This window comes from Nothobranchius furzeri, chromosome 18, assembly GCF_043380555.1.
Source record: "Nothobranchius furzeri strain GRZ-AD chromosome 18, NfurGRZ-RIMD1, whole genome shotgun sequence".
Classification (NCBI taxonomy): domain Eukaryota; kingdom Metazoa; phylum Chordata; class Actinopteri; order Cyprinodontiformes; family Nothobranchiidae; genus Nothobranchius; species Nothobranchius furzeri.
Genome location: NC_091758.1, coordinates 5,546,016 through 5,558,671, shown reverse-complemented (window position 1 = coordinate 5,558,671; position 12,656 = coordinate 5,546,016). Strand labels below are relative to the sequence as shown.

The following is a 12,656-nucleotide window of genomic DNA, read 5'->3' as shown; positions in this document are numbered from 1 at the left end:
CTGACAAATTGGTCAGTTTGAGAGCCTTCATCCATATAGAGTTTGCTAGAAAACCAAGAGCGCTGACAGAGAGATTGAGGTGGAAGGCTACTGAACTGAGACAGTTTCTGTTGTATACAGGTCCAGTTGTTCTGAGGGGTGTGCTGTTAGATGAGGTTTATAACAACTTTATGTTGCTTTCAGTTGCCATTCATATTTTAGCTAGTCCCACCTCATGTCTTGTCTTAAATGATTTTGCTCATACATCACTGGTTTCATTTGTGGAGCATTTCAGCAAGCTATATGGACCTCAGTTTGTGGTGTATAACATACATGGTTAAGTTCACCTAAGTGAAGATGTCATGGTTCATGGGAGCTTAGATTTATTTTCTGGATTCCCTTTTGAAAACTTTTTACAAATGCTGAAGAAAATGGTTAGAAAACCGCACAATCCTTTGGCCCAAGTAATCAGACGGGTTTCTGAATATAGCATAGATGAAAACATTTGTGAAAAGTCAGGGACCTATGCCAAAGGGCAGCACAGAGAGGGACCTCTTTGTCACCTAATGGACAGCACTGTTAAACAGTTTAAACAGTTGGTTATTGATGGTATGGTTATCAAAACCTCATGTGGTGATAACTGCCTTAGAATTAATGGTGAAGTTGTTTTGGTGCAAAACATAATTCTGTGTGAAGGGTTATATTATGCAATCTGTAAATACTACATGAAAAAAGAGAATTTCTTTTGTTATCCAGTGGAGTCATCTGAAGTAGATATACTTGTTGTTTCAGGTCTGTCACCTGTTGTTAAAAGTACAAGACTTGATGGGGATGTAAAAAAGTGTGTCAGACTTCCACTTCAGAATAGGGACAGTTTTGTTGTTTTTCCTCTGTTGCACCTTAATGGCTTGTAAACGTCACCTTGTGAAGTCTAATGGATAAAGCATTGCAATGATTTGACTTTCCAAAATGAGTTGAAGTTGTGGCCTTTCATTGATGTCTTCATAAATCAGTTATGTTGTGAATCAGTTGTTAATCAGTTATTAATCAGTTTCTAATCAGTTGTGAATCAGTTCAGTTCATATTCACCTAGCCTACAGTTTTGATCAGTTTGCAATACCCCGGCAAAATATTTGGTTTCTTGGCCATTATTCGGTGAGTATGAATGATAACACAAAAATGTTTATTTTAATCGTAGTAGGTTGGGTGAGGCCATTAATTATCAAACAACTGTCATTGATGTTATAGGTAGGCATGTAAACTTATGAGCACAAATGAAACTGTATGAGAACCTGTTCACACAATGCAAAAACAAAATTATTTGTTTCTAAATTGCAGAAAATGTATCACATAGTATTTTTTGAAGAGACTGCAGAGGTGGAGGTGGTTCCTGCCCTGTGGGTAAGGGATGGCACCTGCCTGTGGCCGCCTTATAAAACCGAGGCAATCCAGCGGGCAGTCCGGAACAGGGAGGAACCGGGCAGCTCCTGGATTGCCTACAATGCTAGGGTGCTCTACTCAGCAAGTATGTGTAAAACACTTCAGTACTACACAGATAATTAATAAAATGACACAATATGAAAATTTACTCTGTTCTGAACACAGATGACTTTAATGAGGCGAGGAGGAAGCTCCCTCTTGCTGAGGAGCAGACAGTCTGAGGCGGAAGCCATTGAAAGGCCTCAAAGAAGAAGAGTTAAGTAAGAATTTTGTGAACTTTCCATTCCTCCACCTCTTGGGCCTGTGTTGAATTTGCACTCATTAACTTAAAATAAATGTTTAATTCCGAAAAAAATTTGTATTGTGTGTTCATTTCCAAAGGCCAATTAGATATGTCCAGGACCGGGCCTCATCAGAGGATGAAGCCCAGACCCCTGGAAGAGGGCTTCCCCCACCCCCAGCCATCCCCCCGGTGAGGAGAAGGTTCATCCTCCCCAATAACGGGCCGCTAGTGGAGGTACCACCTGTACCTCAGCTTGACCTAACCAATTACCAGGTAATGGAAATCTCAACAAATACCACAGTAACATATGTATAGCAAATGGGTTTGAGTGTAGCTGATCATGTAAGTGTGGTGTTTCAAATGTGATACAATAGGAAATTTACAAAGGTTAATGAGGCAGTTACTTGGAGAAAAATGCTTCTGGAGCCATTACGTCACTGTTGAGGTCGATAATTGCATTTTGTAAACTGTTGTTCTTCTTCCTCTCCCTCTTCTACACACTCTTCCAGCATGTCATGACCCTGGGGACATCATTGCGGCAGGCCATTGACCTGCAGGGTCACCAGGGAACCCAGGGGGTTCCAGTTCCAACTCCCTCATCATCTGGTGGGATGATGAGGGAGGAATCGGCTGTCCAGGTGCCTACTGTTTGCCCCAACTCCTCTCCAGGGCAGTGGCAACAGAAGGACAACACGACATGTAAGGTTTTTATGGTTTACACTCACCCAGTCCTCACATGCCAGTTACAGTATACGAACACACATGATCCACACATACATACTAATATAAGATGGTTTATAAAGCTAAACACACACACACACACACAACATGTAAATGCAAAAAATGCTTAAACTATATTGTTTCTTTGTGTCTGAAATGCTTTTCAGCTCTCCTGCATGAAGTCCTGGTGAAACAGGAAATAATCCTGCAGCAGCAGCGCGGCCTCACCAAAATGGTGCAGGACCTTTTTGTTGCCGTTGCTGCTCTTCAGGGCCTGACCACAGGGGGAAGTGTGGAGACCAGGCACCACAGCATCTTCCCCTTGGCAGATGTTCAGGCCCTGATGGCCCTGGAGAGGGAGCTTGGAATTAGTGCAACATTGGCCCATGAATTGGTGAGCTTTTTCTGTTCTTTACAACAATGTTTTGGACAATGCATTTTGGCATGCACATCCAATTTATGTGTTGTTCAATATCTTAAAGTGGTAGATATGCCAAAGGAGTTAAAGGGCTGCTTGTGCGGCCAACAAGCTCCACCCAATTATTTGCCCCCCCCCCCCCCCCCCCCACACACACACACACACACATTTCAGATCTCTGCCCTTCATCAGGCAACCATGAAACGCCAAATAAATAAATAGTGGAGCACAATGGCTATCCAGGCTTTTCTTTAAGTTTGTATAATATTTGTTTGAAAATTCAATGAACATCAATCTTTGTTTGTTTGAAAAATTAATGAAGATCAATTTTTCTAATTTTAGAGTTCAACACTCAGCCTTGCGGGGGGGTCCACAGTAAAGGACACTGTGTGGCGGGTCCTTAAAGGAGCCATGACAAATGCCCTCGCCAAGGGAATTACTTGGCGAGGGCAAAATGGGAAGGTGGCATTTGAGAGGCTCCACCTAAAAGGCATTGTGATTGGTAAGTTTAATCACAACAGTAACACGACTGTTCTATCACACAGCTGATAAAATTATAGTTTAGGATAAAATTATTAGCCACCCATGACAATCACATTTCTTTTCAAAGTCAAAATACTTATAGTCTTAACAACTTGTTTGCGAAATGGCACGCATGGCCTGTGAATGTCACAAGCCTCGTAATTATAACACCACGCTATCGCTGGCTTCAAGACAGCTATTGCCACTTTGCCCACAATGTGACGCGTTCTTCAGGGTGAACTCTCGCTCGTGAAATTCTTGTTTGGTTTTAGTGTCAGGAAAGAACCGCTGGTTTGTGTTTGGTAAAGTAAACTGTGGCAGTGTAAGTACTAAGTGACTATGACAATTTAATGTTGTAACTTTGGCTGTCACTTTCAACCCCAGATGATGAGATGCATCCATTAACTAATGCAAAACTGACTTTTTAACTAGCCAGTTACTTAGCCCACCACAGGTCTCTTTTGCATGGACTGTTGCGTCGTCCTTTTTTAAGTCTTTCTCCATTTGTATGCCTTTATTTTCAGCTGCAGTGAGAAGGAATCCAGTCTGTGTGGCGTCTACGGAGGCAGAAATTGTAAATACAATTAAAAAATGGTTCTACTGGGCTGGGGATAGGGACGGAGGGCGCAAAAGGAGAATGCCCACCCAACCAACCCCTCAACCAGCCCAGGACTCAGTCCAGGACTGACTTTTAAAAAAAATCAAATAAAATATTTAAATGTTACTCTTGTTTGGTTTTATGTTTATGCATCTCGTACACATAGTAACCTAGGCTATTTCACAAGGCTATTTAACTGAGGCACAAAATCTGAATCTTCTGTACAAGGACATTTTATAGTCTATTAAAATGTTAAATTAAATTTAGCATAAGGTTCAGAATAAAATACAATGTTTTGGTAAATGTATGGCTAATTATGGATAAGTTATGGTTCATATTTGGCTTTATTGTGGGATTTTGGGATGGTTATGGCTATGCTTTGGAAAGCCACATTTTACTTTGGGTAATCTTTTGGCAAACTTATAGTTACACTTTGATATCCTTTGGCCATTTTGTGGCGTTTTGGGGTTCTTTTGGTATAGTTATGGTTGTGCTTTGGAATTCCACAATTTATTTTGGAAGAATTCTGGCAACCTTTTGACAGTCCATAATTCTATTTTGGCGTGCCTTATTTGGGCCATATTTGGCCCATCATTCCACCCAAAAGAGTACCAAGACTGGCTTGCCAAACTAGGGCCAAAAAGAATTTGCTATCTGGGATTGGGAGGGCTCTGCATAAATGAGAGTAAAGTTGAATTTTAAACCTGTGAAAACTGTCACAAAGTGGCGTTAAAAACAGCGTTTTATGTCACAGAGTGGCGAAATAAGCGGCGTTCAATGTCCGTACCAAACGCCGTTGTTTACACCACCCACACAGGGAACACGTCTGGGATTAGGGTGACGTAAAAAACGGCGTTCAATGTCCGGAAAAAATGTCGTTTTTTACGGGCGTTCTACGGGGCCGTTAAGAACGGCGTCAAATACAGCGTTCTGGCAGAGTTTTCGCCGTCTTGACACAACAAACGGCGTTTTTTTCGCCATTTCCTAACTAGACGGGTTGGGAAAGTGGCGTATTGTGGCGATTTTGGCTTTCCATACAGGGAGAGACGGGAGTAGCGGGTTACGTCAGCCGTACTGTGGCGCGTTTCATTTGAGTTCGCAGCGGAAAGTGGGGGCGGAGCGGAGATAGTGGAATTTTTGAGACTCCAGAGGTGAGCGTTTCTCCGTAAACTCGCAGCTGGGGTTCCCACCTCTACGCTGGCCTCTCTCAGCGCCCTGAAGCACGTTCGTCTGTTCCGACTGTTTGCTGCTAACATGGCAGAAGAGGCGAAGAAGCTGGCCGCCTACGCCGCTGTGGATAACTACGTGCAGGTACAGTCATGCAACACCACGTTAGCTACAGTGCTAGCTAGCACGTAGCATGCTGCTGCATGGTTCGGGACTAAAACAGCTCTTAGATAGCAATGTTAGTATGTGCTAAGTATAGTTATATAACTTGTTGCAGAATTTTAAGCTACTTAGCATTAGCGGACATGTCTAAAGGTGTTGAGTTCAGCTAGTTTAGCTGTTGGGTAGGTGTTTTCTTGCTGCTATAGCTAATCACTGAAAGGTGTTTGTGTTTGTTTACTGAGAGTTCCTGCTGCCTGTTGCTACTGCTACAGCTAAAGGCTGTGTTGTTAATGTAGAGACGGGTGCTGCCCAGGAGTTAGGACAGTTAGCTAGCATTCTCCTGTCTGCTACCATCTGCACTGGAGCCATCCCTGAGCAGAGCTTCTTCTCATAGCTCCACAGTCCCTCAGTAGTTAACTCTGGTGAGGATGTAAATACCTCTCTGTTGTTGGACAGTGTGTCTCTGGTGTGACTGGTTACACACGGGTCATGTGTTGTTTGGTGATGGTTTTATTGGTGCTCACTAAGGGCTCTGCTGAATGTGAAGTGTCACATCATCATGTTTCCTCTCACCTGTAGAACAACCAGGTGATCGGAGTGGGAAGTGGCTCAACCATTGTGTATGCCGTGGATCGGTTAGGTAGGTAAAACCAGCGGAAACCTGGGTCTAACACATACACACACCTCAATCTGATGTAGAAAATGGTTTCAGATATGCTGTTGCACATAATGTATTTGACGTGTGTGTGTGTGTGTGTGTGTGTGTGTGTGTGTGTGTGTGTGTGTGTGTGTGTGTGTGTGTGATGCGTTGCAGCGGAGCGAGTACGTCAGGAAAAGCTCAACGTTGTGTGTGTGCCCACTTCCTTCCAGGTTAGTTCAAGCATCAGTCAGCCTCAGACCCTTGTCAGGGGAACTGTTACCAGAAGCTTTGTGAGGAAGTTGCTGCATGCAACTCTTGCTAAAGGTCTGTTGCTGTGATCCAGTGTTACTCAGTAGAACACAAATATCTAATGAATGTGCAGTAAACTTATGGTGAAGCTTGTCCACAATAAACTGTACTGAAGCCCTTTCCCATCTCTGCCCTTCCCTTTGTTCCTCCGGCAGGCTCGGCAGCTGATCCTGCAGCACGGGCTCACTCTTTCAGACTTGGACAGGCACTCCGAGGTATGATGTGTTTACAGCAAAGAGCTGCTGCAGAAGTTCATTTTTAATGCTGTGCTTTTTGCCCTGGCTCAGCTGGACATTGCTATTGATGGAGCAGACGAAGTGGACTCTGAGCTCACACTGATAAAAGGTGGTGGGTGAGTATGCAGTAAAAACACACACACACACACACACACACACCCCTCAGGCCCTGCTGAATGATGTTTCTCACTAAATGTTCCTCTGTTTGACAGCGGCTGTTTGACTCAGGAGAAGATCGTTGCTGGCTGTGCGAAACGATTTGTTGTTGTTGCTGACTACAGGTCTGTATTGACTGGTTTACCTTTAGAGTTTAAAGAGCAAGTCACCCCCAAGACTCGGCATCTGTGGCCTCGATCCACTCATGAGCCATTGGTCTGGAACGATGAGGCTCAGGGCTCCTCTCTTCCTCCAAAATTCTTCCTCCCTTTCCGTTCTTTCCTCTGGCGAAGGAGATGCAGATAAAACCTCCCATCACAATTGACTGCTCAGTGTTTCCCTTAGAAATTTTTGCAGTGCATGCCGGTTAGATTCGTGTCCGACTTGACGCCGACTTGCTCTGACGTCATGCATACGTAGGCAGCGATAACCTCGTGAGATCAAGGCGGCTGCAGATTTTGGAGCAAGGCGCTGCAGTTGCTCTCCACCGGCTGCACAACCTAGGGCATGGCGGGAAACGCCTGGCTCTCACCTGATCTAAGATCTGATTGGTTCCCATTTTGATCCAAACACCCTGTGGTAGAATGTGAAATGTTAGTTGGTCACATGTATTCTGTAAATCGTGTTACGTAGATGCTGACAACTATGTACGCCATACAGAGAAATGTGATTTTCCTTTACCACATTTCCTATAAACACTCTAAAAACCTGCAGCTGACAACCTTTACTTATTAATACAGTCATGTCTTCCTATGCACATGTCTACAGTATATGACATCCACAAGCACGTGAGGCTGTGGTTCAGTTGCTAACAGGCACCAGAATTTGACACTAGTATGAACTCTAGCGTGATATCTTCAGCCATCGTCGCCTGCATAAGGAAATGTGTCTGACTTAAACGCCGGCTTTCAGCCACTCCCCCTGCTGCGTCCGTCTGCTCTCGTCCGTTTTCCAGGTGAGGCGCTGCTCATCTCGGACAAAGCCAGTGCCTCCTTTTGGCTCAATGTTTCAAACAGGAAGTATGGGTGGAGTAAGACACTAGCAGGGTGGTGACTTAATCTTTAAGTTTTTGGATGGAGGGTTTGTTACCATCAAACTAAACAAGTCTGATTTGTGTTTTGGAACACTTTGTTGTCCTGTTTAACATTTGTGTTGATTTCATCTGTCAGGAAGGACTCTAAGGCTCTAGGCCAGCAGTGGAAGAAGGGAGTTCCCATTGAAGTTATTCCCATGGCCTATGTTCCCGTCTCCAGGATGATAGTTAGGCGCTTCGGAGGGGAGACTGTCCTAAGAATGGCTGTCAGTAAAGCAGTAAGGGACCGATTCACACACCTTCATTTTTTTGTCTTTCACGTTTTTTTCTTGACTGGAGAAGCAGAAGAATCTCCGGCCGCACAGTTTGATCAAGGTGTTGATCCTGGAATATCCAGGGGAGACCTACTCCAGCAGTTCTTCAGCACAGGTCCCACAGATTGTGTGTCGGCCACTAGTGATTTTCTTTCTCTGCTGTGTTTAAACAGACTAACATCTACAGGACCTGTCCTTCCACATTGTTGTATTTGTTGGGGTTAAATAATCTGCGGTAATCCTTCAGTGTCCTTTTTTAATTTGGTTAGGCAGTCAACTCATTACCCCTATTTCACACTGGAAGCATTAGCAGCTTGGAATGGCAGCGGATTGTCACGGCCTCAAATATAATTCATTATAGTCTAAAGTGGTGATGCCGACCAGCCGCGACGCGGGCATTTTCAGGTTTGTTCCAGAAGCGACATGCCACGCCGCTAAAGATGGGATCAGGTTCTTTACCACAAGTGGCTTCTGGGGCACATCAGTTTCTGCAGTTAGCATGGGGCAAGACAGGAAATCACACACGGTTTCAGTGTAAACCCCCCACCCCGGTATTTTCAAAATAAAAGACTATTACAGCAAAGTAATTTCATATCTATGTGGAGTACATCAATAATTGTGACGTAACGGCTTATTTACTCCCTGAATTGCTCCAGAAGTGCAGCAGTGTGTTTTTCATGGCTTTCGTTCTGCAGTGGAGAGGAACAACGTCATAAATGCTATCAAATGTCATTTCCTTCTTTTTGGCCAAATGGCGCATGGCATTAACAAAATGTGAACCATGAAGTATTGAAGGAATTTGTGATGTTGTGAGTCCAGTGAGGAGCACAGCGAGGAAGCCGTTCCGTGGCCAAGGCTCTCCCAGCGCGTGCTGGACCGCATTGAAGCTTGTGAGTAAAACGTTCCACGGCCATTCCGCGCTGCTGGAGTTTCCAGTGTGAAGTAGTGGTTAGGAACCCTCTGTAAAAGGAGCTGCCATGTTTGAAAAGACTATGCAGACCAAAGTGGTTGATGTTATTAAAGTCAGGTGGTGTGTTTGTGGATTTCAGGGTCCTGTCGTCACAGACAACAGCAACTTCATCCTGGACTGGAAGTTTGAGCATGGTCAGAACTGGAAGGAAGTCAACACTGCAATCAAAATGATTCCTGGTGAGGAACTTTTATACTGTTTACATCCCGCAGTGGTGTCCAGCCCTGGTCTTATCAAACTTGTTTTAGTTGTTTCTCTGCTCCAACACACCTGATTTTAACTCATTCACTGCCAATGACGACTAAAGCCGTCCTTTACATTTTTTGCTGTGTGGGCATCGGAACGAGCCCCCGCACCGTGAGAACAAACATCTCAGCTCTAAAGCCGATCTTCATCCTCATATGTCACACGTCACGTGACCAGGAAACAGAAACTCCACGTGTTAGGAGTAGGGTTGTCACGGTAACCGGTGTAGCGGTAAACCCCGGTAAAAAAGTTGACAATAATAATAACCGTCTTGTTTTTAAAAAACTACATTATCTCGGTGGATTACCGTGGCTGCGGTGTAGGCGCGGTGACCCTTACCAGCCACCGTATCATCTGCTGAAGTTGCCGGCGGCACATGCGCACTTTGTTGTTTACGACCAAAAGTTTCTTGAAGCTAAAGCTGAAATAATGGCCAAAGGAGGAGACGGCAGCGCTCAGGACATTTATTATCCCTCAGAGAAGACAAAGTGGGAAGTACGGGCATCTTTTGGATAATTGAAGAATGCCGAGAGACAGCTGATAGAAGACGGCTATCCTGTTTGCAGCACGTGCAGAAAAAGTGTCTGTGAAAGGCAGCAACGCTTCAAATCTCATGACACATCTGCGTGACCATCACCCACAACTCTACAGTCAACGCAAGGCAAGCTAACGTTAGCGCTTTAGCTAAAATGCGTGATCCGAGGATTTGGGTTGAGGGAGAATGCAACGAGTTGCTATATAAAGCAGCCGCAGCGCCGCTACCTGCATGTAAACCGTGTCGCGGACACCGCCATGTTGAAATGACGCTATGCATTACGGGGCTCCAGGGGCAGATAAGAGTTGGTCTCTCTCCGAGAATAATTATGAATTTAACAATGATTACTGCCTGATGACATTTTCCCACATCTGCAAAGCTCACTGGAAGGACACAAACCGAGGACAATATTTTCCTGATATAGGGTTTATTACTCAAGTAAGGGTAAAAAAGTATCTGATTAGAAGGCTACTTGAGTACTGAGTATCATCTGATCTAATACTTTTAAATGATGACATCAAACAGACACAAAATAAGAAGTTATGGGCAAATATTGGTATTTTAAAGACTACAGGGAAAAAAATGTAAACAAATAAACAACATAATTACAAAATAACACATTTTAGGCTAAATTTAGGCTAAATATATATTTTTTAAAAACAAGACGGTTATTATTGTCAACTTTTTTTTTTACCGGGGTTTACCGCTACACTGGTTACCGTGACAACCTTACCTGATCGGTCTGCTTTGATCTATTTTGAAAATTCCGATCAAAACCGATAGGGGCGCTATCGGCCGATTACGATCAAATGCCGATCCATCGGTGCATCCCTAAAACTGAGGACAATATTTCCTGACATACAGGGTTTATTTAATTGTGTGAAAATGTAACACGTTTTAAAAAAATACCGCGATAATACCGAAAACCGTGGTAATTTTGGTCACAATAACTGTGAGGTTACATTTTCACACCGTGACAACCCTAGTTAGATCGTTTTTGGGCCGCTGCTGTAAAGAAAAGTGAGGCGCAAACTGGAAAAGCTTCTGCCGATCACAATTGGTCAATTACAAAAACGGATTATGAAAGAACAGATATCGTTTGAAACGTGCAGATTCTCCCTGATGTAAGAGGCGAGTCTCCTCTTTGTTTTGGTAGTTTTTACGTCAACATTATCCTAGCGCGCAATGTTCTGTGCATCTTAAAATACAGTAAAAATGGTGAGAAACGCTGGCAGCGAAGGGCTTTACCGATCAGGAAATGGCTGGCAGTGAATGAGTTAATCAGTGGAATCAAGTGAATGTGAGCCGAAAAACCACTAAAACATGCTGGCTGGTGGGATGGGATAACTCTTGTTTCTGAGTTTTTGTGTAATGTGATAAAATAAAAATCCATGTTTACGTCAGGAGTTTGTGCGTTCTTTAGGTGTCGTAGAAACCGGGCTCTTCGTGAACATGGCTGAACGAGCATACTTTGGGATGGAAGATGGAAGTGTGCAGATTCGGGATGCTCCAGTCAACTGACCAGTTTGCCACACTCATGGGTAGTAGAGCTGCAACTAATGGGTTACCTGTTTAATAGATGACTCATCAGTAATTTTACATCCTGATGAGTCATCAGTTATTTAGGGGATTCCTGCTGTCTGTGGATCTACCTGTTTGCTCCACCTGCGCATGGCACCCTGAGTCTGCAGCATAAGATATTTCTACAAATTAATTCATGAGCAGTGAAACTGATGGATGTCCAGCCAACTGAACACCAGTTAGAGGTTTGCTCTGAAGGTTTTCACTGTAATTGCAAACATTTTGCTGAACCTAAATCTTACGGATCATACACTGACCAAAGCTACAGCCCTAGCTGTCGCTCCTTTTAATTGACCAAATCTGTTCCACGAGAGCCGTCGTCAGGAATTATTGCCTCAGAAAACACCAAAGCAAGAAGAAACATCGGAGCTGTTGACTTTTCCCGTCCATGCTTTTGATTTGATGAGTTTTAAGTGCCTGATGAGGAAAGTCGAGTCCTACTGCTGTAACAGAGAGCTTTGACTGGAGGGACGTATGATCGAAGTTCTTGTCTGGTGAAACAGTAGAATGAAATAAAAGCACGCCTTTTAAAAGCTCCCATTGATATTCTGTTTGTGTAATGAAGGACCAGTTTTCAGTTATTCGATCATTACAGTCCCGGTCACCTAAACCAGCATAAACTGGTGCAGCCTTGGAGAGTATCCTGGTTTGGTGTGACAGCGATAAACCAGAGGAAGCTTTCGGATAAGGAAACAACTGGAGGAAATGATGCCAAAACAAAAAGTGCAACACGAAACTTCAGGTCTTCCTTGAATCGTCTGCGAGTTTGAGGTGTTTTGCATGTATTTGTGTGTTTTCTCATGTGTTTTTTTTACCTCCACCTTTTAGCAGAAGTTGGGACCATGCCATTAGGTATAAGCTTATACCTGCCTTTATGTTACTATGGTGTTAGGTCACTGGGTGTCTAGAGCCACTTTACACTAAAGTTTCTGTTGTATAAACCAATGTCAGCTGCTGTTCCGAGCCTTAGATGTTTTTGTTCTACCATCTTTAACGTGTTCCTGTGGAATTGAACTAGTCAGTCATTAGGATCGAATTCTGAAGCCTCGGTGTTTGTTGGAGGAAAACAGACCTCAAATGTACTTGTACACCTTTCCCCTTTGTATGACTTCAGTGTTCAATGCCTGTAAAAGACTGCCCAGTGTTGTGCCATACTCATGCTTATAAAAGGATTGATGATTAAAGTGTCTGGCAGCAGTGTGTCCATGCAATCGAAAGGCCACATTTCCTGTGTCTGCGTTCGTCTCTCAAAAATGAGGTCTATTCGTGAAAACGTGGTTCAGGTCCATGCTCACCACGAGACAGCAGCGCCGTTACCTGGTAGGACTATAAACTCCTCATCAGTAA

At 43.8% G+C, this 12,656-nt stretch overlaps 2 protein-coding genes across 2 annotated transcripts; both read left to right on the top strand.

The window, feature by feature from the left end:
* Positions 1-1,315: 1,315 nt before the first annotated feature.
* LOC129166868 (uncharacterized) lies at positions 1,316-4,086 on the top strand. The gene is made up of 7 exons (XM_070547214.1): positions 1,316-1,504; positions 1,585-1,679; positions 1,801-1,975; positions 2,212-2,401; positions 2,590-2,816; positions 3,183-3,342; positions 3,887-4,086. The coding sequence occupies exons 1-7, from the start codon at positions 1,388-1,390 to the stop codon at positions 4,048-4,050; spliced, it is 1,128 nt and encodes a 375-aa protein (XP_070403315.1). The 5' UTR covers positions 1,316-1,387; the 3' UTR covers positions 4,051-4,086.
* A 981-nt stretch (positions 4,087-5,067) lies between these two features.
* On the top strand, positions 5,068-11,465 carry rpia (ribose 5-phosphate isomerase A (ribose 5-phosphate epimerase)). The gene is made up of 9 exons (XM_015942027.3): positions 5,068-5,271; positions 5,869-5,929; positions 6,104-6,159; positions 6,394-6,453; positions 6,526-6,590; positions 6,687-6,755; positions 7,800-7,941; positions 9,027-9,126; positions 11,152-11,465. Exons 1-9 carry the CDS (start codon positions 5,215-5,217, stop codon positions 11,247-11,249), a joined length of 708 nt encoding a protein of 235 aa, XP_015797513.1. The 5' UTR covers positions 5,068-5,214; the 3' UTR covers positions 11,250-11,465.
* Positions 11,466-12,656: the final 1,191 nt, after the last annotated feature.

Coding starts and splice junctions, on each gene's coding strand:
- LOC129166868 (XM_070547214.1), top strand. CDS start 1,388: ATGGCACCTGCCTGTGGCCGCCTTATAAAACCGAGGCAATCCAGCGGG. Junction 1,976..2,211: donor TTGACCTAACCAATTACCAG/GTAATGGAAATC, acceptor ACACTCTTCCAG/CATGTCATGACCCTGGGGAC. Junction 2,817..3,182: donor CAACATTGGCCCATGAATTG/GTGAGCTTTTTC, acceptor TTCTAATTTTAG/AGTTCAACACTCAGCCTTGC.
- rpia (XM_015942027.3), top strand. CDS start 5,215: ATGGCAGAAGAGGCGAAGAAGCTGGCCGCCTACGCCGCTGTGGATAAC. Junction 5,272..5,868: donor CTGTGGATAACTACGTGCAG/GTACAGTCATGC, acceptor TCTCACCTGTAG/AACAACCAGGTGATCGGAGT. Junction 7,942..9,026: donor GAATGGCTGTCAGTAAAGCA/GTAAGGGACCGA, acceptor TGTGGATTTCAG/GGTCCTGTCGTCACAGACAA.